The sequence below is a fragment of the Hemiscyllium ocellatum genome, chromosome 4 (genome assembly GCF_020745735.1).
Source record: "Hemiscyllium ocellatum isolate sHemOce1 chromosome 4, sHemOce1.pat.X.cur, whole genome shotgun sequence".
Lineage (NCBI taxonomy): Eukaryota > Metazoa > Chordata > Chondrichthyes > Orectolobiformes > Hemiscylliidae > Hemiscyllium > Hemiscyllium ocellatum.
The window spans coordinates 26,924,254-26,947,327 of NC_083404.1; the positions used below are offsets into that span (position 1 = coordinate 26,924,254).

Below are 23,074 nucleotides of genomic sequence, written 5' to 3' on the forward strand. Positions count from 1 at the left end.
CAAATACAATTGTAGAAGTCGATGTATAATGCAACTACTCATCAAGTTAGCTTGATATCTCCGTACTCAAGCCATATTCTAAAAATGTATGCTTGCTTAGCACTTGACATCATGCTTCTAAAACAATCAAAATACTTGACTTTAATTTATACAAGCTGAGAGTTGTTGGCAAAACCTGTCAATGCATTCTTCAAGGTAGCCCTAACACACATTCTCTTGTGTTAAAATATCAGAGACAAGATGGGTGTTACATTTTAATAACTGGGAGCACAGATTGCACATTTTATCACAAAAGGAAAGGCAGTGGAGTTCCAAAGTTTTCTTAAGGGACTGTTTTACTGAAAGCCTCTGACGATTTGAAACAGTTTGTACTCTGAAACTGTGTCAAGTTTGCAGGACAGAAAGTTAAGATTCAACAAGAAATGAACAAGTAAATTTCTGTGAGCCTGAGAAATGCACAGAAGATGCTACAGCATCACTAGTTTCACATGTATAACGCATTTTTCCAATACAATTTTACAACGCAGATTCGATTGTGACTTTGTCCTCCAAGCATTTAAATTATGGCTGTGGTAGGGAAGCACTATTCCTATATAACCATACATGCAGAAGTTTCACATGGACAATTTAAATCATGCAGTCTAAATAGTTACTGTCTGGTCGCTAAAATTCCACAGTCTGGTGAATTAAGTATATATGCAGCACCAAAAAAAGTTCACTCTCAGCTAGCTCCTTGGATATGAACGACATTTCCCTATTCTTTGGAGGTACCCATATATTAGACATTTATCTAAAAATAAATTAAAGCCACTAACAACCCCATACAATACATAATATCTCCATTATTTCAGCAACTGAAATTTCATATACATTCAACTCTATTTGCAATGAGCACACAGCTCTTTTCTTTCCACAACAAAGATTCTGGGAAACTCTCTGGGCTTCCATTAATGCATTTTATCTTATAAAATGCCCAAGTTTATTACTATATGTCACAGTCAAAAACTCTGATCAACTGCATCAATTTGAACTTCAAATCTGAATCAGTTGCAGAGTATCTGTCAAACACTTTCTGCAGAATACCTTACTAAAGGTTTGTGGATTAATTATTGGACCAGTATGGTGACAGTCGCTTTTTTTTATTACATGGCTCATATAATTGTACTTATCTACAACTAATAAACTGTGTTAAATGAAACAGCGAGAAAACTGACAACAGGATTGAAGGATTACGTGGTTTGCTACAAAAGGAACCTATGCATTTTGTTAAGTAAAGAGCATTTAGATCACACTGTAGAGGTCACTACTGTAATTAAAAGGATACATAACCATTTAGGACAAAGTCTTAAGACCAACTCTGGTTTTGTTTCCAGAAACACGGCACGGCAGCACAGTGGTTAGCACTGCTGCCTCACAGCGCCAGAGACTGTATGGAGTTTGCACGTTCTCCCCTTGTTAGCATGGGTTTCCTCTGGGTGCTCCGGTTTCCTCCCACAGTCCAAAGATGTGCGAGTCAGGTGGATTGGCCATGCTAAATTGCCCGTAGTGTTAGGTAAGGGGTAAATGTAGGGGTATGGGTGGGTTGCGCTTCGGCGAGTCGGTGTGGACTTGTTGGGCCGAAGGGCCTGTTTCCACACTAAGTAATCTAACCTAATCTAAAGAAAATCCATAAAAATAAAAAGCATGGTGAAAGTAGGAAAAATAATGCAAATAATGTATTTTATATGAACTGAACAACAGAATTTACAAACAGGTCCTCAATGTCAATTCTTACCAGAATGAACAATTCTTCTATTATAACAGCATATAGGAAACACATCATAATTCAGCATTTGCCACGTATGTTTCTTATGGCAGGAACTCACCATAAAGCAGGGAGTTCTAAAATTAATGGTTATCCGTTATGGAGCTCCTCCTCATATCAGAAATAAGTAACTTACACTATTACTAACCATAGCATTTTGTGTTGTAAAAGTGTTTCATAATCAGTGATGGGTAGTCAGAGTCAAACACGGAAACAGGCCCATGCCAGCCAGGTTTCCTAGTCCCATTTGACTGCACATTTGGCCCACATCCCTCCAAAACTTTCTAATCCATGTACCCATCCAAATGTCTTTTAAAATGTAATAATTGTATTCACTTCTACTACTTCCTTTGCAAACTTGTTCGATGCAGAGGATGGTATGTGCATGAAAAGTTGTCCCTTAGATCCCTTTTAAATCTTTCTGCTCTCTTAAACCAATGTCCCCTAATTTTGGACTCCCCTACCCTCAAGAGGAGATATCAGCCATTCACCTAGGCCCCTCATGATTCTATAAACCTCAAAAACCACCCTTCAACCTCCTATGCTGCAGGGAAACAAAGTCCCAACCTATCTTTATAACTCAACTTAGCACAGCAGCTAATTCATGCGCACAAGATTTCTATAACAATAATACAAATCACTAAGTAATGTCTTTTAGTGACATTGCAATAATTCCACTGTTGTTGTTTGATAGGATGCATTAACACTCAGTGGAGTATAGTTGGGATCTTCATTCTGATGAAAGTACCTCTGACAGTACAACACTCCCTAAATACTGCACTAAAATGCTAACTGCATTTTATGCTCAAGGTTCTGGAGTACAGATTGAACTTTCAACCTTCTCACTCTGTGCCAAAAATGCTTGAGAGCCCAAGTGTAAATATCACCCTTTCCCAGCTGCTTTCAGTTCTGATGAAGGACTAGAAACTTAACTATTTTTCTTTTGACAGATGCCACCAGATTGGAATTTCTCCAGCACTTCATTTTTATAATCGAAGACAAGCAGCCAGCATGCACTTAGCTCAGACAAAGTACCAAGACCATGGATTAAACCTGAAACCTTCTTAGTTTATATCAAATCTTAAATTACAAAGAAGTTAATTTATTGCTGCCCAACAGTAGATAAAAATTTAACCAGAGCTGGGTTAGAACAGCATGCCCAGAATTCATTGTAAAATAATTAAATGTACAAAATAATCCATGACAATGTGCACAATCTAATTTCTTGGGAGTAGAAAGGGACAGAATGCTGGCAATATCACTTACGAATCAGGTTAAACCACTTCGAAGTAGTAAAACTTTTTTTACAGCCGAAATTCATGTACTGACAGCAGTTAATTTCATAAAATTTCGCACTGAAATATTAGTACTCAAATCTAGTTTGTTAATGAATCCATGTGCCCACAATGGGATTAAGTAAGGAGTCAGTCTAACTGTTTTTCACATGTCAATACGGACATTAATTCAGAAATTTAGTCCATACTTAGCAAAAACCTTTTTACAACTTCAACAAACTGGGTTATATATTGCCATATACCGTGTCTACTATAGCAGCCACTATAAATATTACAAAATTAAAATTAAAACAAGGCAATGAAAAGATCAAACAGAATACAGATCCAATTCCATTAACCAATTACTGAGTGCAAAAGCACAAATGCTTAACCCTTTAATAAGAAATCTGAAAGGTACTAAGAAATGTTTGAGTACAATGCTTCCAACTTACAAGTGGGAGGGGTTAGCATTACCATGGTAACAAATCTATACACAAAATATAACAGTAAAATCTCAGGCAACCATATTGCATTCAGTTTTACAACATTAGGGAAATTACTCATCAAATCTTCCCAACACGAACATTTACTATTCAGGCAAAAGCTGATAAGGCTATATACCAATTTTAACTTCTTTTTTAAATATAGATCAGAAGAAAAATGAAACATTAAGTCTTTTGAGAAATTTCTTTTTAGATATGCAAGCTGTTTAGAACGGCTTGCCAGTATTTCTTCAGGTATAGAATCATTCGCATACAGTCAGTGACTATTAGAATGTAATGCATGGCATTCTGGCCCCCCCCGGCTGAACTAAATCAATAAAAGCTGCATGACTACAGCGAACTAAAAGCAACTAAGAGTTTTAGGAAACAATTTTTCACTTAAAAAAGATTAAACAAAATGGTGGCAAACATCTCAAAATAATTAAGCAAAGACACGACATTTCCAAAATGTTTTCCTGAGAACTCATTTGACAATATTCCATCTTACTGAAAAGAGACACCAAAATCCCAATAACACTTAGCAGTTTAATTGCCTTCAGCGAGGGCAAATAGTCTTGATGGCATTAAAAAAGTTCTCGGGTTCTTTCAAAACTAAACCAGGTTGGTAAAAATAAGAGTCATTGCCAAGTGGGAAGAAAAAAATCCCTTTGCATGAACTGACCAAATAAATACTTTTTTAAAAAAAAGAAATACAGCTCAATTAGGAATCTTTTAAAGTTCAAGTGCCCCATACACCACTTCTGAACTATCAATAAAATCTGAAAATTCCATTTCACAGTAATGCAAGTTAACTAGTGTTTTAAACTTTGTCTCAACCACACAAAGAACCAAACAACAGAATCACACTAAGGTTTAGGTGGCCTCATACTTTTGTCGTGATATTTGGGAAGGTAAGTCCACGTTACAACAAAATCTACCATACATTTGGAAGGAAATTTGCTACTGTGGGGCACATAACACATTGGATGCCTTTTGTTCAGATGCTACTTTTATTCTACTGTCAAAGCAACTCATTTCTGACAGGATTCCTCGAAAAACATGTAGAAATGGAATTTGGACCTAATACTCAGTTGTTAAACCCATACCTACCATATCTATGGATAAAGCAATCATTTTTCTAAAATTAACATTTACCTCTCATATTCACTGTTGTCTTTGTCACAGCGGGCATCCTTATGTTTCTGCCAGTCTTTTCCATGTTTACAGGTTGTTAAGAGGACAATATCCTCTGCGTTATGGACATGATATAAGGCATTCCTGGTATCAGAACCTATGCCAGTCAAATACCTTTTCCCTTTAAACACCAGTAAGTACTTTCTCAGGGGAGGGATGTTATTGAAAAGCATATAACCCTTCTCGCCTCCGGTCCTTGGGTGCTCTTTAGAAAAGAGCGGTATGGAAACGTCAAAATTGCTTCTAAAATTTTCAGTACTGATGCTGGCTTTAGCTAACATCGCCTGGCCGATGTCGAATCCCAGGTCCTCCGTGTAATCGGGCCAAGTTCCAGAATAGAGATTAAAAATCAAATGGTTCCTGCCATTGTTCCACAAGTACAGACTCTGAACTTTAGTTTTTAGGTTATGTACGTACTGAGGCGAAAGCTGATCGCGATCTAAAGTGTCCAAACTTAGCACGAAGAGACAAGCCTGTCTCGGGTCCGAGGTATAAAATTTAGAGTTCTCGATGGCTGTCAGGATGTTTTGGTAACTTTCGGACATTTTCTCCCCTTTCTGCTGCGGGTAGACGTAGACTTTGAAACCGTTTTTGTGACAGAGAGAGAAGTCGAAGCAAGAGTCCATGCGGCACTTCTTGCCCTTGTAGACACTGGTGTGAATCTCCCTCTTGTGCCGGGGGGAGCCGCGTTGACTGAACTCCTCATTCTCGGGCTGGTCCCCGACCGAGAAACTCTGCAGTGAATTGGACCACTCGGGCCAGCGGTCGGGAGCCGACGGGGAGCCATCGGCCGCAGCCCACCGCCGGCTCTGCCTCCTCGCCGCGGACAGCCGGCCGAACCGCACTCCTGCCAGGTAGACGAGCAACAACACAGCGGCGCCGGCTGACAACAGAAGGTAGCGTTTTTTGGCCTGCATGTGTCCGATCGCAGAACTCTGGCCGCACGGGGGGAGGAGGAGAATCGGGAGAAGAGACTAAATCAGAACCCGAGCCTCGCCGATCACCTCCAGTCCGCCATCTTCCCCCAGCCACAGAGCCCCGCACTGAATGGAAAAACTTCAACACCTTTTTCTTCTTCTTCTTTTCCCAGATCCTGTTATTCCAGCGCATGTGGGCGATTTATTTTCCCCTCTCTCTCTCTCTGTTTTTTTTTACCCCCCCTCCCCGCCCTCCAAACTAAACTAGCTCCCCCCCACCACAACGACTACGGCGTGGCATTGCAAAAGATGCAGCGGGCGGCCGTCGCCCGCGGGTCCTCCCGGGCACCAACGGTCCGCCGCGCGCCAGCCACAGGATGCGGGACCGGCGCGTGCTGGAATCCCGGCGCGTTCTCCTCTCAGCGCGTCTCGAGCCTTGCCCCCCGGCGGCGGCGGCAGCAATCCCTTCCCTTCCCTTCCCCACCCCACCCTTCAATATCGCCGACACTGCACCCACACCACCTCCTTCCCCCTCCGCCCCACTACCTCTCCTCTCTGCAAATTTGCGGGATTGCACCGGAGGAGAAGGTACAGCGATGGAGGCGCCGCTTCTTTTCACCCCGAAAGGGGAAGCGAGAGAGAGAGAGAAAAAAGAGAGAGAGAGGGGAAAAACCTCCCGTTGTTCGGTTTCTTTGCGGGTTTTGGAGACGGAGGTCACCGGTTGAGTGAGGAGAATGTCGAGCTGTGGCACCTTCACGGCCGGTTCCTGCCAGGGCCACCGAACCCGATGTGTGAGCTGCGCCAGCACCACCGCCGCCTAGACCCGGTGCTCATTGTCAATGCAACCCCCGGATGGATGGATAGACAGACAACCAGCCACTCAACCCCCGCCAGAGTCAGTGCAGGGCCATTGGGCTGCGTCACTTCCTCACACACCCGCTGCGCCCAATGGGACTGCGAGTGGGCGGGGCCTAGAAGGGGGTATTTTGGGGGAAGCCCATTCATGGGGAAGTGAGTGTCTGTTGCAGAATGGAGGGTATGCAGTTGTGAGTGATAAACTCATTCAGCTTTCACCGCAGAACCATTGGCCCAGCTACCTCTGCATGTTTTGCTTTATTGACCAACCGTGCCACACATATGGGAAATGATATGTCATTTTGTACATTTTTTAAAAATGATGTTTTATTTCTGGGCTGATTATTTTGCTGCTTATTCGGATTGTATTTTCACTATCAGGAAGCGGAATAGGCTTAATTATTTCTGCCCCCTCATGCTTCATTAACGAGCCAGTCTGATTCCGTTACGAATCAACATTCTTTCCGTATCTATTCGTTTCATGGCGGGGGGGGGGGGGTAGAGATTTTGCTTTTAAATCCTAATCTCTGCTGTGCGTGGGAACGCAGCCGCCTGACACGGTTCCACAGCTGCACTCTGTCGAAACTCACTGCATATGCAGTCAACCCAGATTGTGCTAAGCTTCACGAAAAACTGTTAAATCCAAACATGAATGAAATCTGCGAATTCAACCCCGTTCAGGGATGTGGTACTCCAACCCTGTACGGTTTGAGTTAGCAGGATAATCTGGATTATTTCAAATTTGATGTGCGATTTATAATGTGTTAACTCAAGAAGAAAACGGCTGTAAAACCGGTTCAAATTCAGGACTGCTTTGAATTATTGAGTCAACTCGATATTTTCAGCATTCAAAGATACAGGGCGTTTTACATTCAAACAAATACGTGGAAGATTCAATCCCTAATCTGGACGAAAGTGAGGACTGGAGATCGGAGTTTAGGTTAGAGTGGTGCTGGAAAAGCACAGCAGGTCAGGCAGCATCCGAGGAACAGGAAAATCGACGTTTCGGGCAAAAGCCTTTCATCAGGAATGAGACAGGGAAGGGCTTTTGCCCGAAACGTCGATTTTCCTGTTGCTCGGATGCTGCCTGACCTGCTGTGCTTTTCCAGCACCACTCTTAATCCCTAATCTGTCTTGAATGAGTTTTTTTTTCTCAGCAGAAAGATGCACACGAAAATAACAGCAAAAGAACTGTTGATCCACCAAACCTATCTCAGTCAGGTTGCAATTGATTAACGTTTTTTTAAAAATCAATGCTGCCCACCTACCAGCAGCTTCTTCCTCACCTCGAAGAGCAAAAAAAACAAGGTGAACTCAGGTGAAAAGAACTCTGGAACGTTGCTCTCCGACCTTGAAAACGATGAAAACAAGTTCCAGCTTGATACAGAGGTATACTAATCACAGAACAACTTGTTCCAAAGGTTAATTGCCCCTTGCAGAAATAAACCGCACCCGATCACCAAGTTGGACATGGGGTGAGGCGAAGATAGGGTAATCTCCATTTCTGAATTATGTGGATGTAAAATTAAAATTGGATTAAGTCCTGCGCTGTTACCTTCCGTTGTAAAATACCTTTCTTGCACAACTCCTGGAGGGCGACCAGCAGAAGTAGACCCAGACTTCATAAATGATTTCAGAAAGCAGAAATAAAAGAACATTAGAGGAAAGACGTATCTTCACAGTGCGTTAAATTTATCTTCAGATGAAATAAAAAAGATAAATTAAGCGCTTTTCACGTCAACTGGGTGTCTCAAATGTTTTGCAGCCAATTTAGTACATTTTAAAAGTGTAATCAGTAAATGATAAGCTATCAGTTTGCTCCTAGGACTCTCTACGTCATGCATTCCTGAATTAAACCACAATATCAAGTGAAAGCACTGAAATGAAAGCAAATGGAGAGAAAAGGGAGAGCAAAAGAAAAATAAAGGCTCCAAACGATTAGTTACAGAGCCAAAGTTAATGGAAACGTGAGATTGGTTTGCCTACCTGCTGTTTTGCCGGATGACTCATGTTGCAGCGAAGAAGCGCAAATACAAATATCTTACAAAAAAAGTGCTAAACAGTTTATTTATGCCCAAAGATTTTGACTTCAAAAACTAAGTGTCTGAACGTAAGCAAGCAAGCCGCACTCATAAACAACGGTCTTTTAACTCCTGGGTAAAATACAATAGAACAATTTCCCTTTTATAGTTGGATAGCTTTGTTATTGATAATGAATAACAACAAGACTATAAAAGTACAAAGCCTAGGAGGGTGGTTGTGGTAGCTTTTTGTTCAGTCTTTGGTGGTCTAATTTGATGGGGTGGGAACCACTGCTAGAAATCTGTAGAAAACGTAAAGATGTTATTCTGATTTATGAAGGAAGTCAGACAATCCGATTTCCTCACCCAACGCCATGTTTCTTTTGTTTCGCGTTGTAAGGTACTCTGATTCGAAACGATCCATTCAAACAACGCATTCTGTGGTTAAAGTTAGATTTTTTTTATTCGACTGTTATTGGGAAATTTTGGAGGAGATTCAAGTTTTTAAACACTCAATCCCAAACCACTGCCCGTTCCTTAATTCCTATTTATTCCTAATAAAGTTTATCTTTTGTCACTTGTAGCCCATTGATATTCTACAGTTAATTCTATTACTGGATTTGAAAGGCCAAGATTGTTGCTAACTGGGAACTTTGATTGGAAAGTGGTAGTCTGCAGTTATAGCAGGTGATTAAGAAGGTAAATTGAATATTGTCAATTATTTCAAGGGAATGGAAAGTGAAGTGTAAGATTTTCGATTGTTGCAAAGCACATTGGGAAGATCACAAATAGAATATAGTTTTGGTCTCCTTAAGAAAGGATATTTGGAAGGATATTAGGAATCTGTTCAAGCAATGGAGGAGTTTACTGCAGATGAGCTGGTGCCAGAGGGTGTGTATGAAGGAAAATTGACTCAGCAAGTAATCGATTCATCCCTGGAATGGTGAGCAGTTGTTGATGGCAAAGGTCTTCTGTCTCATGAAGCATCTGATTGGCTCCCAGGTAGCTTGTGGGTCCCTGTGATCAGGCAGAACATGTCTGAGAAGAAAGGCACTGTCCTTTACTCTGAAGCAAAAAGAACACCTCAAACCTGAAGAAAACCAGTTTATTTCCTTTCATCATTTACTGAGAGCTGTAGCTTTTAACCAATAAGTCAGAGATGTAATCGATGTGAACCAGTCATCCTGTACTTCCTGCAAACAAGTGTCTGTATCCAGAAAAGAAAGATTGTGAATCAGCAGAATCTAACAAGGCAAAAGCTTTATCTCGGTAAATCCTGTGGACAGGGGCCACTGAACTGCATTCCTAGTCTTCCCCTCTGCCCGTAACTCTCATGTTGTTTTTGTATCTGTCTGTGTCTATGTGTACGTAGAGGAAGTTTTATAAGGGTTTACAGTTTTAATTAGTAGAGTTATACGTTGACTTATCATAATTGCTAATCTGAAGCTAGAATTTATTTATTTGTAATACATTGTTATTATTGTCAAGTATAGTCTGTGCTTTCTGTCAACCTGCACCTAAAAGACAGGTAAAAGGCAAATTCTCACCATCCCCTGGCCTGTGACAGAGGTGTTCTGTAGGGATTGTTTCTGGGTCCTCTTTTGTTTGTCATTTATAAAAATGATTTCGATAAAAATATAGAAGGCATGGTTAGTATGTTTGCAGACGATACCAAAATTGGTGGCATAGTAAGCAGTGAAAATGGTTTTCTAAGATTGCAAAGTGACCTTGATACAGTATTTAAAAGGCATCTGGATGGATATATGAATAAGACAGGGTTTAGGGGGATATGGGTCAAGTGCTGGCAAACAGGACTAGATTAGGTTAGGTTGGCATGGATGAGTTGGACTGAAGAGTCTGTTTCCGTGCTATACATCTCTATGACTTTATTACTCTAAATGGGTCATTGGACTGAAAAATGGCAGATGGAGTTAAATTCACTTTTCAGTTATTGCCTTTCTCAAAGTTTTCCAGATTTTTTGCAGAAGACCCAGTATTATGCTTGTGGCTTTTTATACCATCAGAGCTGTTCAATGAATTCGATTTTTGACCCCTTCATTTTGCTGACTTAGTTAGGCTTTACAGGAAGCCTATTGTTAGATCGGAGAATATTGTTTTCATGCTTAGAGCATTAATTGATATTTCAGGAAATGAAACCAACCTTGCAAAATTTAAGTTAACTCAGCTTTGCCTCTTTAGTAATTGGGGTTAATACTTCTGATAACATATATTTTTTCATTTTATCTTTATATTTAACCTAATTTGGTCAAACATGTAAAGGTGCAAAATAATGTGGCCGTTGCGCAGAGGAATGCAGAATCTATTGAAACAAATAAAGCAAAACAGTGTAATGAAAGAAAGACTGCCAGCTTCAAAAACACTATGCAGCCTGCACATACCAGCTACTATTCAGCTTTGATAGGCAGATCACTGAGACACAGTGCACATGCACGCACACACACACAACCATTTATGCCTCTCTCTTGCAGACAAGGTCACTGATAACATTTAGGAACAAAACCTGCAGCACCTAACTTACACAAAATCCCTAGTACTGAGAATATTTAGAATGGTGATCCCTGCCTTATGGCCTTTCACAAATCACCCTCATCCTACATTCTCGCATGGCTACTTGCTTTATATCTGAAAACCCTTTTTTCATCCCAACGTTTTTGTTCTGATTGTCTACATTTAGCTACCCAAGAACTGTCAAAGAGCTGACATGGTCAGGAGGCTGGAAGAACTCAGCAAGCCAGGCAGCATCAGAAGTTAGAGAAGTTGGTGTTTCGGGTATGATCCTTCTTCGGGACTGGGGATGAGTGTGGGGGGATTTGCAGCTTACACCTGAAAAGTTGACTTCTCTATCTTCTGATATTGCCAATTTTCCGCATCCTTCCAGCTTCCAGCCTGTGTACTTTGGATTCCATAATCTGCAGGGTTTTTTTGCCACCAGATAGTTGTCAAAGCAGTTTCATGTAGAAGGTGTAAGTGCTCCATACCTTTGAGGAAGGTGTTCCACCACATGATCTGAAACTCACATTCACCAATTCACATACAGGAATAACACGTATCTGAGAGGGTATTGTAGAGGTGGGTGCAAGTTACCTGGTACAAGTGGAATGCAGCAAGACCATGGGCTTCAGCTTCTGAAAAAAAGTCCTATTCAACTTGAAATATTCCACTGAGCGCTTTCAGCATTTTATGTTTTTGTTTTTGGGAAAATAGGACAGTCTGTTTGCCATCTCACTGAAAGGCAATGTTGCTGATGAGTTCTTCTAGAGAGAAAAATAGAAATCAGCATCCCGCCTCTGTCAAGGAGCATAGAAGAGCACACTTCCACCATGGCACAAAGTTTTGCACATTGTTTGAAGCTTATCCTTTCTAGCATAGACTTGGTAGCCAACTCTATGAACAGCACTTGTAGACCCTGATGTGATAAGGAGTATAATAGCCATTGGCTCAATTTCACTGCATCAAAAGTGGAAGCTATTTAATATCTTGATGCTGTAGTGGAAGAAGGTCAGGCAAAGATAATAAGAGCCACACTTGCTGCCATACAGACTTGGACTGTTGCTATTGTGCCTGTGGATTACATTATGCAATGGAGATTACAAGGTATCACAACAGTTTGGCAAGCTGTCTGCAAACAGATTGCAGAGGCCCAGTCCTTGGGGAATGTAGGCAGCTCCATGGAGCACAAAGCTCTCTTGAGGTGACTGCTGTTGCAGGTAGCCAGCTCAAACTGCTGCAAAGTTAGTGCATACTAAACATGAACTGTTAAAGTGCAGAGATGCACAAGGATGTTTCTCAATGCCATCAAGGAACATTTTGAATGAACTGCATAACAAGATTTCGAGCAATAAGCTTTAACTGTTAAAAAAAAATTAAAGCAACTTTGACTAGTCATTACCTAAGAAAAAATGAGGACTGCAGATGCTGGAGATCAGAGTCAAAAATTATGATGCTGGAAAAGCACATCCGGTCATACAGCATCCAAGGAGCAGGAGAGTCAATGTTTCGAGCATGAGTTTTTAATCAGGAATGGGGTGGGGAGGGGGGTGCCAAGAGGGCTGACAGATAAATGGGAGGGGCATTGGGCTGGAGGGAAGGTAGCTAACAACATGATAGGTAGATGAAAGTGCAGGGTGATGATACTCGGTCAGAGAGGAGGGTGAAGCGGATAGGTGGGAAGAGGGATGGACAAGTAGGACAGTTCAAGAGGGCGGTTCCAAGTTAGATGGTTGGATCTGGGATAAGGTGGGGCAGGGGAAATGAGGAAAGTGGTGAAATCAAAATTGATCCCGTATGGTTGGAAGGTCCCAAGGCAGAAGATGAGGCATTCTTCCTCCAAACGTCGGATGGCTAGAATTTGGTGGTGGAGAAGGCCAAAGACTTGCATGTCCTTGGTGGAATGGGGGTGAGGGGGGGGAGTTGAAGTGTTTGGCCACAGGGTGGTAGGGTTGTTTAGTGCATGTGTCCCAGAGGTGTTCTCTGCAACATTCCTTAGGTTGGTGTCCTGTTTCCCCAATATAGAGGAGACCACATTGAAAGCAATGGACTCAGTAGATAACGAAAGCAATGGACTCAGTAGATAACGTAGGTGGAAGTACAGGTAAATCTCTGTCAGTTGTGGAAGGGTTGTTTGGAACTTCGGACAGAGGTGAAGGGGAGGTGTGGTGCAGATTTTGCACTCTACCACTTAACCTGCATATCTTTGGATCGTGGGAGGAAACTGGAACACCCAGAAGAAACCCACCGCCATCCAAGGGTGGAATTTAACTGGAGTCCCTGGTGCTGTGAGGCAGCAGTGCTAACCACTGAGCCACCTTGTGACTCCTTGCTTCAATGAGTCATTATGTCTAACACCTAGAGTAAGCAAGGGAGGAAAGATGATTGAGCTATGTAGGAGTGAAAATCTGAGGTTAAACTTAGATCAGCCATGATCTTGTTGAATCCAGGCTCAAACAGCTGAGTGGCCCACTCTTGTTCCTTGTTACTATGTTCATAACTGTTAACAGTTCCCTTATACAGACCTCTTAGAATTCCCAAACCAACTTTCAACAGTAAGCCTGACTCTGATGATTTTTTTTTCTCCTGGCTTTGATGGAACAAATCTTTTCTCGTCTTTAGATTGCCAAGGGATTTGTCTGTTTGACCTAGTGTGCTTCCTTCCCCATTCTGACTCATACCGTGCTGAGGCCAGCTTTCTGCAGCTGTCATCAGTTGCATACTTTATTTCTCTGAAATCTCACTACCTCTCTTCTGTTCAAAAACTCTGGGACAGAAATTCTGTCGACAATCAGTCTAATGGCTCCTGATTTTTTTTTAGCTATGAAAATTTTGGTTCTTAGCCTCATTAAGTTTCAACTTGGGTCATGGGATTCAATGATGCAGGGTTATTGTTGGGGAAAATTCATAGGAAATCCCATGTTCCTCTACATTACTTCACAATGCCTTAAATTAGAAATACAGACAAACCACAAAACCTCAACTTCATAAAAGTAGGTTCCATTGCTAGAAGTCAACAGGCATCCATTGCCATGCTGTAACCTCGAGGATAATGCTACGCAAGTGACACAAAGACACTCATAAGCCAGGCACTAAGGGATATATGAGGTGAATAGTCCACTTTTGCATGTATTATTGTATGTCTTGTTGAACAAAGTTGTTCCTGAAAAGCTATTTCTTAGTAACTTCTATTGCAGGGTTTTGACCAAGGAAATGCTGTGATGGAACATTAGCAGATGGATATAAAGCTGCAAAGGGGTCATTGGATTATATCATAATGGATGTAATATCTCAGAAAAGGCTCACAGATGGACCCAGTGGGGTGAAGAGCTCTTGGATGACTCCTCTCACCTCCACTTTTTCATGTTCTTGAGGTAGCTAACGTGAAGGGATGGTGGCTTGAAGATGGAGAATACAGCAAATGCCTCATGATGAAGAGTTTGTGGTTTCTGCCAGGATATTGAGTTCTTACCAACCTAATGGACTGAACCAAGTTGGACAGCAACTGAATTTACATTTCTTGTACATTTCTTCATAATATGTGGAATCCATGCAGCTATGAGTTGTTGTCAATGGTTTCCAGTACATTAAGAATCCTGCTACTTTGGTAAAATGATATGAATCCTCTGCTTGCTTCTCACAGGCTGCAGAAAAGATGATGAAGTTCCTGATGAAGGTTATGCCTGAAATGTTGAATCTTCTGCTCCTCAGATGTTGACTGACCTGCTGTGCTTTTCTAGTGCCACACTTTTCAACTCTGATTTTTAGCATTTCAGTCCTCGCTTTCTCCTAGTGGCTCAGGGTAGCTGATAACAGAGGATGCATCTTCATGACAGCAAGGCTGTGGAGCACTCAGCAGGCCATTCTGAATTTGGTGACACCTCTGGCAAGTAATGCAGTGGCTCTGACCAATTGGTCTAAGCAGAGTTGCTTGTGAATCCTGAGGGTTTGTTTCATGATGTTCCTGGGCCATTCTTGGCATATGGTCTTCAATTAGTTGGGTGGTGATGGTGGAGATTCATGGATCATGTATTCAACAGCATCTTCATCCCCAAGCTTCCAGCTGCATGTTCACCTTGAAGGCTTGAAGATGGAAGAAACAGCAAATCCCTCATGATGAAGATTTTGTGTTTTCTGCCAAGACAATGAGTTCTTACCAACTTGAAGGACTGAACAGAGTTGGACATGAACCGAATTTACATTTCCTGGACATTTCTTCATTATATGGGGAATCCACATGGCCTTCAGCTGTAGTTAATGGCTTCCAGCACATTAAGAATCCTGCTACCTTAGTGTAACCATATGTCTCCTCTGCTTGCTTCTCTCTGGTTACAGAAAAGATTATGAAGTTCCATCTCCTGTTGTAAATGGCTTCCATTATTTCCCTAATGCAATGATGGATAGAAAACTGAAAAATGCTATATAGAAGTTGAGAGTGATGGCCACAGACAGCATTGTTCTGGCCCACCTCTGAGACTGAAGGGCTTGTTGAAGCAGATGGCATGCTCTGTAACTTCTCCTTGTTGACTCACAGGTACCTCAGATATTGAACCTGGCTGACATAGAGTTGGGAGCAGGGCCTTTAGTGGAGAGGCTTCTTCCTCTTGCTTCTGTGTGCGTCATCGGTCTCTGCAGCCTCAGTTTGATCTTCTGGTCCTGTCACAGCCTAAGAGCAACTACAATTAAATAACTCATTAACTTATCAGCTTTTCTTAGTGGACATGTTGGAAAATTCTGACCTGCCTGTTAAGACGTAGCAAAATTTCCTTGCAAAAAAAGCAAGTCACCAATGCTCATCCCAAAATGTACCAATGCTTTACAAGAGTAAAGGTAAGTCATCTCACTGCAAGCTGGATGCCAGGCCCTTTAACTAGCACAATTGAGAGGAGTCCTTGTGCAGTTTTATTTGCTGACCATGAGCTTTAGAAGCTGTTTAATGTCAGAGCCTGTCCTCTTTCAAAGTTTCTAATGCACCTAAGGCACACCTGCATGGATCTACTTCCAAGTATCAAACGTCCCACAAGTCGTACCAGGGTAATCCAAGATGGAGGAAGGGAAAAATTTCTGGCTGTAACAGGCTGCTCCTTTATTGAGGTATTTTAGGTGTTGGAGGTCATTTCCTTGAATTCCAGGAGCAGCAATTACTGTTTTATGTGCTGTTGCATTGTGTTGGAACTTTGGAGAAAACATCAGTCAAAACAACAGCACTTTTAAAAGGGAGAGGAACAAACAAAGACAGCTCATGGTCAGGTCAGTGCAGGGGGGGGGAGAGAGAGAGAGAGAGAGAGAGAGAGAGAGAAAGAAACCCACACTGCTAACTGTCGCAGCAGTGAACTTGTGTGTTGAACTCATGTATTGCTGGACATCAGAGTGCGTCTAGGAAAATTAACAAACAGTGAAATTCACAACTGATCTTGGAGGAACCTGTTTGGGAGAGGTCACAGCACAGAAACAGATAAGTGAATAGTTTTAAGTATAGCCTTGCTGTAAATCTACAATAGTGGATAGTGTGGGTTTTTTCTTGATTAAATGTTTTATTGAGATATGTCTCTTGACTAAACTTAAAAACATAAGCCATAAGTATTAAGTTAATGTTTTGTAGAGGAATAAGATGGTGCTTTTTTCTGGTCTGTAGATTGGAAGAAGCAAGAATGGCCCTGAGTAGAGTGATATGCTCTTCTTGTCGATGTGGGAGTTGAGGGAGAGTTTATGTGTTACTGAGGATTATAAATTGCACTAAATGCCGTTGGTTGCGAATCCTATCAGATCAAAGGGATTGATTGGAGGGACAGTTAGAGGCATTGGAGAATTTACAAGAGCAAGGGGATGTGATGGATGGCAGTTATAGGAAGGGAGAAAAGTTGCAGATACAGTCACATTGATGGGTTAACTCCAGGAATGGTATGGGAGGTAGGCAGGTAGTGCAGAGTCTTCTGTGGCTATTCCCATTTCAAACAAGTATGCTGTTTTGGAACATGTAGGAGGTGATGGATTCTCAGGGGAATGTAGCACAAACAGCCAAGTTTCTGGTATCGAAACTGGCTCTAACACAATGAGGGGTACGTAAGGTTCCAAGAGATCGACTGTGTTAGGGGATTCTCTAGTCTGAGGCACAGACAGATGTTTCTTTGGCCAGCAGCGAAAAATGGTGTGTTGCCTCTCTGGTGCCAGGATCAAGGATGTCTTAGAAAGGGGGCAGAATGTTCTCAAGGGGGAGAGGGTCCATCAGGAGGTCATTGTATACATTGGAACCAATTACATAGGAAGGGAAAAGGATGAGATTCTGAAGGGAGAATATAGAAAGTTAGATAGGAATTTAAAAAGGAGGTCCTTGAGCTAGTGAGGGGAGGAATAGAAAGATACAGCAGATGAATGCATGGCTGAGGAGCTGGTGCATGGGAGAAGGATTCACATTTTTGTATCATTGGAATCTCTTTGGGGTAGAAGTAACCTGGACAAGAAAGATGGGTTGCACCTGAATTGGTAGGGGGATTTGCTAGAGCTGTTCAGGAGGATTTAAACTAGTAAGGAGGTGGTTGGGATCCAGGGAGATAGTGAGGAAAGAAATCAATCTGACACTGGTACAGTTGAGAACAAAGATGAGTCAAATATGTCAGGGCATGCAGGGAAAAAGCAGCGAACAAGGTAGAACTGATAAATTAAACTGCATTTATTTCAATGCAAGAGGCCTAACAGGGAAGGCAGATGAATTCAGGGCATGGTTAGGAACATGGGACAGGTATATATTGGCAATTACAGAAATGTGGCTCAGGATGGACAGGACTGGCAGCTTAATATTCCAGGATACAAATGCTACAGGAAAGATAGAAAGGGAGGCAAGAGGGAAGAGGGAGCGGCGTTTTTGATAAGGGATAGCATTACAGCTGTATTGAGGGGAGATATTCCTGGAAATACATCCAGGGAAGTTATTTGGGTGGAACTGAGAAATAAGAAAGGGATAATCACCTTATTGGGATTGTATTATAGACCCCCTAATAGTCAGCGAGAAATTGAGAAAAAAATTTATAAGGAGATCTCAGTTATCTATAAGAAGAATAGGGTGGTTATTGTAGAGGACTTTAACATTCCAAACATAGACTAGGACTGCCATAGTGTTAAGGGTTTAGATGGAGAGGAATTTGTTAATTGTGCACAAGAAAATATTCTGATTCAGTAGGAAGGGTTTGAGGGATATGGGCCGGTTTCTGGCAAGTGGGACTAGATTGGGTTGGGATATCTGGTCGACAAGTTGGACTGAAGGGTCTGTTTCTGTGTTGTACATCTCTATGACTCTATGTGCAGGTACCTACTAGAGATTGTGCAAAACCTGACTTACTCTTGGGAAATAAGGCGGGGCAGGTGACTGAAGTGTCAGTGGGGGAGCACTTTGGGGCCAGCAAACACAATTCTACTAGTTTTAAAAGAGTGATGGAAAAGGATAGACCAGATCTAAAAGTTGAAGCTCTAAATTGGAGGAAGGCTAATTTTGACGGTATCAGGCAAGAACTTTTGAAAGCTGATCGGGGGCAGATGTTCACAGGTAAAGGGATGGCTGGAAAATGGGAAGCCTTCAGAAATGAGATAACAAGAATACAGAGACTGTACTCCTCCTCCTTGTGCTCCTGAGATGCTGTCCTTTTCCAGCACCACTCTAATCTAAAATTTTGTTTCCAGCATCTGCAGTCATTGTTTTTACCATTTCTGTTAGGGTGAAAGGAAAGGCTGGTAGGTGCAGGGGATGCTGGATGACTGGTGAAATTAAGGGTTTGATTAAGAAAAAGAAGGAAACATATGTCAAGGATAGACAGGATAGATCACATGAATCCTTAGAAGAGTGGACGCAGGTTTGCTCGCTGAGCTGGAAGGTTCATTTTCAGATGTTTCGTCACCATACTAGGTAACATCTTCAGTGACCTCTGGATGAAGCACTGCTAATGATTCGTGCTTTCTATTCAAATATTTGGATTTCTTTGGATTGGTGGTGTCTTTTCCTTTGGTGGTATCATTTCCTATGGTGATGTCATTTCCTGTTCTTTTTCTCAGGGGGTGGTAAATCAGGTCCAAATCAATGTGATTTTGATAGAGTTCTGGTTGGAATGCCATGCACCTAGGAATTCTCATGCGTGTCTCTTTTTGGCTTGTCCTAGAATGGATGTGTTGTCCCAGTCGAAGTGGTGTCCTTCCTCATCTGTATGTAAGGATGTTAGTGACAGATAGTTATGTCGTTTTGTGGCTAGTTGATGTTCATGTACCCTGGAGGCTAGTTTTCTGCCTGATTGTCCAATGTAGTGTTTGTTACAGTACTTGCAGGGTATTTTGTAAATGACATTAGTTTTGCTTGTTGTGTGTATCGGGTCTTTCAGTTTCAGTAGCTGCTGTTTTAGTGTGTTCGTGGGTTTGTGGGCTACCATGATGCCAAGGGGTCTGAGTAGTCTCGCAGTCATTTCCGAGATTTCTTTGATGTAGGGGAGAATGGCTAGGGTTTCTGGATGTGTTTGTTGCTGAGAAATCGGCATACTGTGTTTGTTGGGCACCCATCATTACCATCCCCTGAGAAAAAGAACAGGAAATGACATCACCATAGGAAATGGCACCACCATAGTAAATGACATCACCAACCCAAAGAAACCCAAACATATAAATAGAAAGTAGGAAACATCAGCAATGCTTCATCCAAAGGTCACTGAAGATGGTACCAAGTATGGAGATGAAATGTCTGAAAATGAACCTTCCAGCTCAGTGAACAAACCTACATCCAGAACTTCAACCTGAGCTCCAAAACTTTTCAAAACTTGAATATAAAGGCAGTAGGAATATACTTAAGAGGGAAATCGGGGGACAAAAAGGGGAAATTGCATAGCTTTGGCAAATAGGATTAAGGAGAATCCAAAGGGTTTTTACAAATACATTAAGGACAGAAGGGTACCTAGGGAGAGAATAAGGTCCCTCAAAGATCAGCAATGCAGCCTTTGTGTGGAGCCGCAGGAGATGAGGGAGATACTAAATGAATGTTTTACATCAGTGTTTACTGTGGAGAAGGACAGGGAAGATATAGAAAGTAGGGAAATAAATGGTGACATCTTGAGAAATGTTCATATTACAGAGCAGGAAGTGCTGGATGTCTTGAAATGCATAAAAGTTGAAAAATCCCCTGATCAGGTGTACCCTAGAAGTCTGTGAGAAGCTAGAGAAGTGATTGCTGGGCACCTTGCTGAGATGATTGTATCATTGATAGTCACAGGTGAGGTGCTGGAAGATTGGAGGTTGGCTACTATTTATAGCATTTGCTCCATCATCACTCCAGAGGTAAATTTTATGACAATTAATGTTTCATCTCATCAAAATCAAGCAAAGTTTATCCTGACACCAGACGATTGAATTGTTTACATAACATTATATTTCTGTAGTATATATTCACAATTTCCTTTGCAAGTGTTTTATATTAAAACACATAGGCAATATAAATCTTTATAATGTATAATTTTGATTGATATTACATTTAAATAATAAAGTTTCATAATGAGTACTGTTTCAGTGTTGAACTCACCTTGAAATTCTTAGTAAGCTCTATAAGTCCCTAGTGAGACCACACTTGGAATATTGTATCCAGTTCTGGTCGCCCTACTATAGGAAAGATGTGGAGGTTTTGGAGAGGGTGCAAAGAAGGTTTACCAGGATGCTGTCTGGACTGGAGGACTTGCCGTATGAAGAAAGGTTGAATAAGCTCGGACGTTTTCTCTCTGGAGAGAAGGAGGAAGAGAGGAGACCTGATCGAGATGTACAAAATAATGAGAGGAATAGATAAAGCCAGAGACTTTACCCCAGGGCAGGTTTGGCTGGTACGAGAAGCCATAGTTTGAAGATATTAGGAGGAAAGTATAAAGGAGACATCAGAGGTAGGTTCTTTACGCAGCGAATGCATGGAATGCATTGTCAGTTGACACGGTGGAAGCAAAGTCATTGGGGACATTTAAGCGACTGCTAGACATGCACATGGATAGCAGTGAGTTGAGGGGTGGGTAGGTTAAGTTACTATATTTTACATTAGGATTAAATCTCAGCACAACATCGTGGGCTAAAGGGCCTGTTCTGTGCTGTACTTTTCTATGTTCTATCTCATACTTGAAAAACAATGCGTTACATTTTTAAAATTACTTTAAATATTAGTAACTGTTTCAAAATGGTTGTAATGTAAACTTTTGAGCACCGTACAGGGAGCCACAGCACAGCTTCCAGGGATATATCAAATCACACCAAGATGTCCTCAATTTAGGCAAAAAAATAGCCCACAGAATATTGTGTTCTACATCGGTTTCCGGTAACATTAGGTAACACAATACTGTTATCTGCTGGGAATAATAAATGTGGTAAGCAATAAAAGTTGAATAAATGTGATTGATGACCATAATACCTATTGCAATTGGAAAGATTTCATTTGCATTGCTTGCATTGGTTTAGTGCAGTCTAAAGTGCTGGAACATAAAATTGTCTCCATCAACACACCATGGTTTAAAACTATCAAGTTAATATTCATAAATCAATTTGAAAATTGCAGCCTGATTTCCCGCCAAGAGCAGTTATTTCTCCCTGGAAATATGGCAAACGAATAGCCATAAACAGTCCAAAGAGTTGAAACAACAAAGCCCTCAGATGGAAACAAGCTATAAATTCATTTGTACTTGTCACAGCGTGAAACATTTTTTCATGAGTTTTAATTTGTGGTTTGTTCTGTTTAGTTTGTAATTCATGTGCTCATCATTGATAAACTAAGTAGCTTAAGAAATAAGTTATGACTAAATCTGTAGTTAAATGCCATAGAATCATCAATGGTTACAGCACAGACGGAACTAAGTCAGTCAATTGTTTGTGCTGACTCTTCAGTAAAACATTTTGTAACTAATGTCAGTGTCCTGCCTTCCTTTGTAATCTTGTATTTCCTTTGTTTCAAGTGTCTGTTTGATCTTTTCTCTAAAGGAACAAAGCTCTCACCATCAATGATTTCCAACAGCAAAGTATCCTCTGATAAAACACGCATTTGAAAAAAGCAATTCCTCACAAACTCCCCAGTGTTAAAATTATGACTCTTCTTCACTAATTTATAAATTTATAAACAGTATTTCCTCACTAATATTATGAAAATCCTTTAATATTTTAAACATCGACTTCTCAATATCACCTCAGCTGTCTTTGCTCCTGTGTAACTAGAACAATCTCTTTGTAACTAAGTTTCCTGTGCATGATATTAATCTAATGAATCTGTACAATATGTTTTCCATGGTTTAATGTTTGTTCTGTATTATGGTTTCAAACCTCCAACCCTGTATTCTGATTGTAGGCTGACTATCCTAGTTGACTGTATCAAATTGTTTTTGTATAAGATGCTTATAAGCATTCCAACTTACTCAAGTGTTTGCAATCATGCCAAAAATTGTGCGGAAAAAATGGGAAATAATAGAGTAAATGATAAAAGATTTGTAAAATTAAGTTTAAATAAATGGTTTAAACAGTCCTTAAAGAATGAAAAGAATAGGAGAAGGGCTTTAAGCAGCTGAAGGCACAGCAGCGAATGATAGGACAAATAGGCAAAAAAAAATGACAAAAGACTAGAGTCAAAGAAATTGAGCTAAAAATCACACAACACTAGATTCATTTGGAAGCACTAGCTTTCGGAGCACTGCTCCTCTCTCTGTGGAGAAGAAGATTGTAAGACACAGAATTTATAGCAAAAGTTTACAGTGTGATGTAACTGCAATTATATATTGAAAAAGACCAGGATTGTTTGCTAAGTCTCTCATTCTTTCATATGTAAATCGCAAAACTTTTTTTAAAAATAAAAAAGTTACATTCTCAAGTGAACTTTAACAATTGGTGTCATGTTGGCCCAGATAATGTATTGAAAGGGTGAGTTTCCCTGTGTGAGGCTGCCTGTGTCACCATGGTCATGGATTCATGCAGTTTATGAGTAAAGTAAATGTAAATCTGCAAGTACAAATTCACCCCACAAACTTATATGTGTGTG

The 23,074-nt window shown here is 41.1% G+C and overlaps 1 protein-coding gene across 1 annotated transcript in view; it reads right to left on the reverse strand.

The window, feature by feature from the left end:
* Positions 1-5,907, reverse strand: part of LOC132811644 (exostosin-1-like) — a 162,132-nt gene extending 156,225 nt beyond the window's left edge. Inside the window, exon 1 of the mRNA XM_060822829.1 lies at positions 4,716-5,907. Coding sequence (XP_060678812.1) covers positions 4,716-5,671 — 956 coding nt within the window. The 5' untranslated portion in view covers positions 5,672-5,907. The remainder of the gene's footprint in view (positions 1-4,715) is intronic.
* Between the last annotated feature and the right edge of the window lie 17,167 nt (positions 5,908-23,074).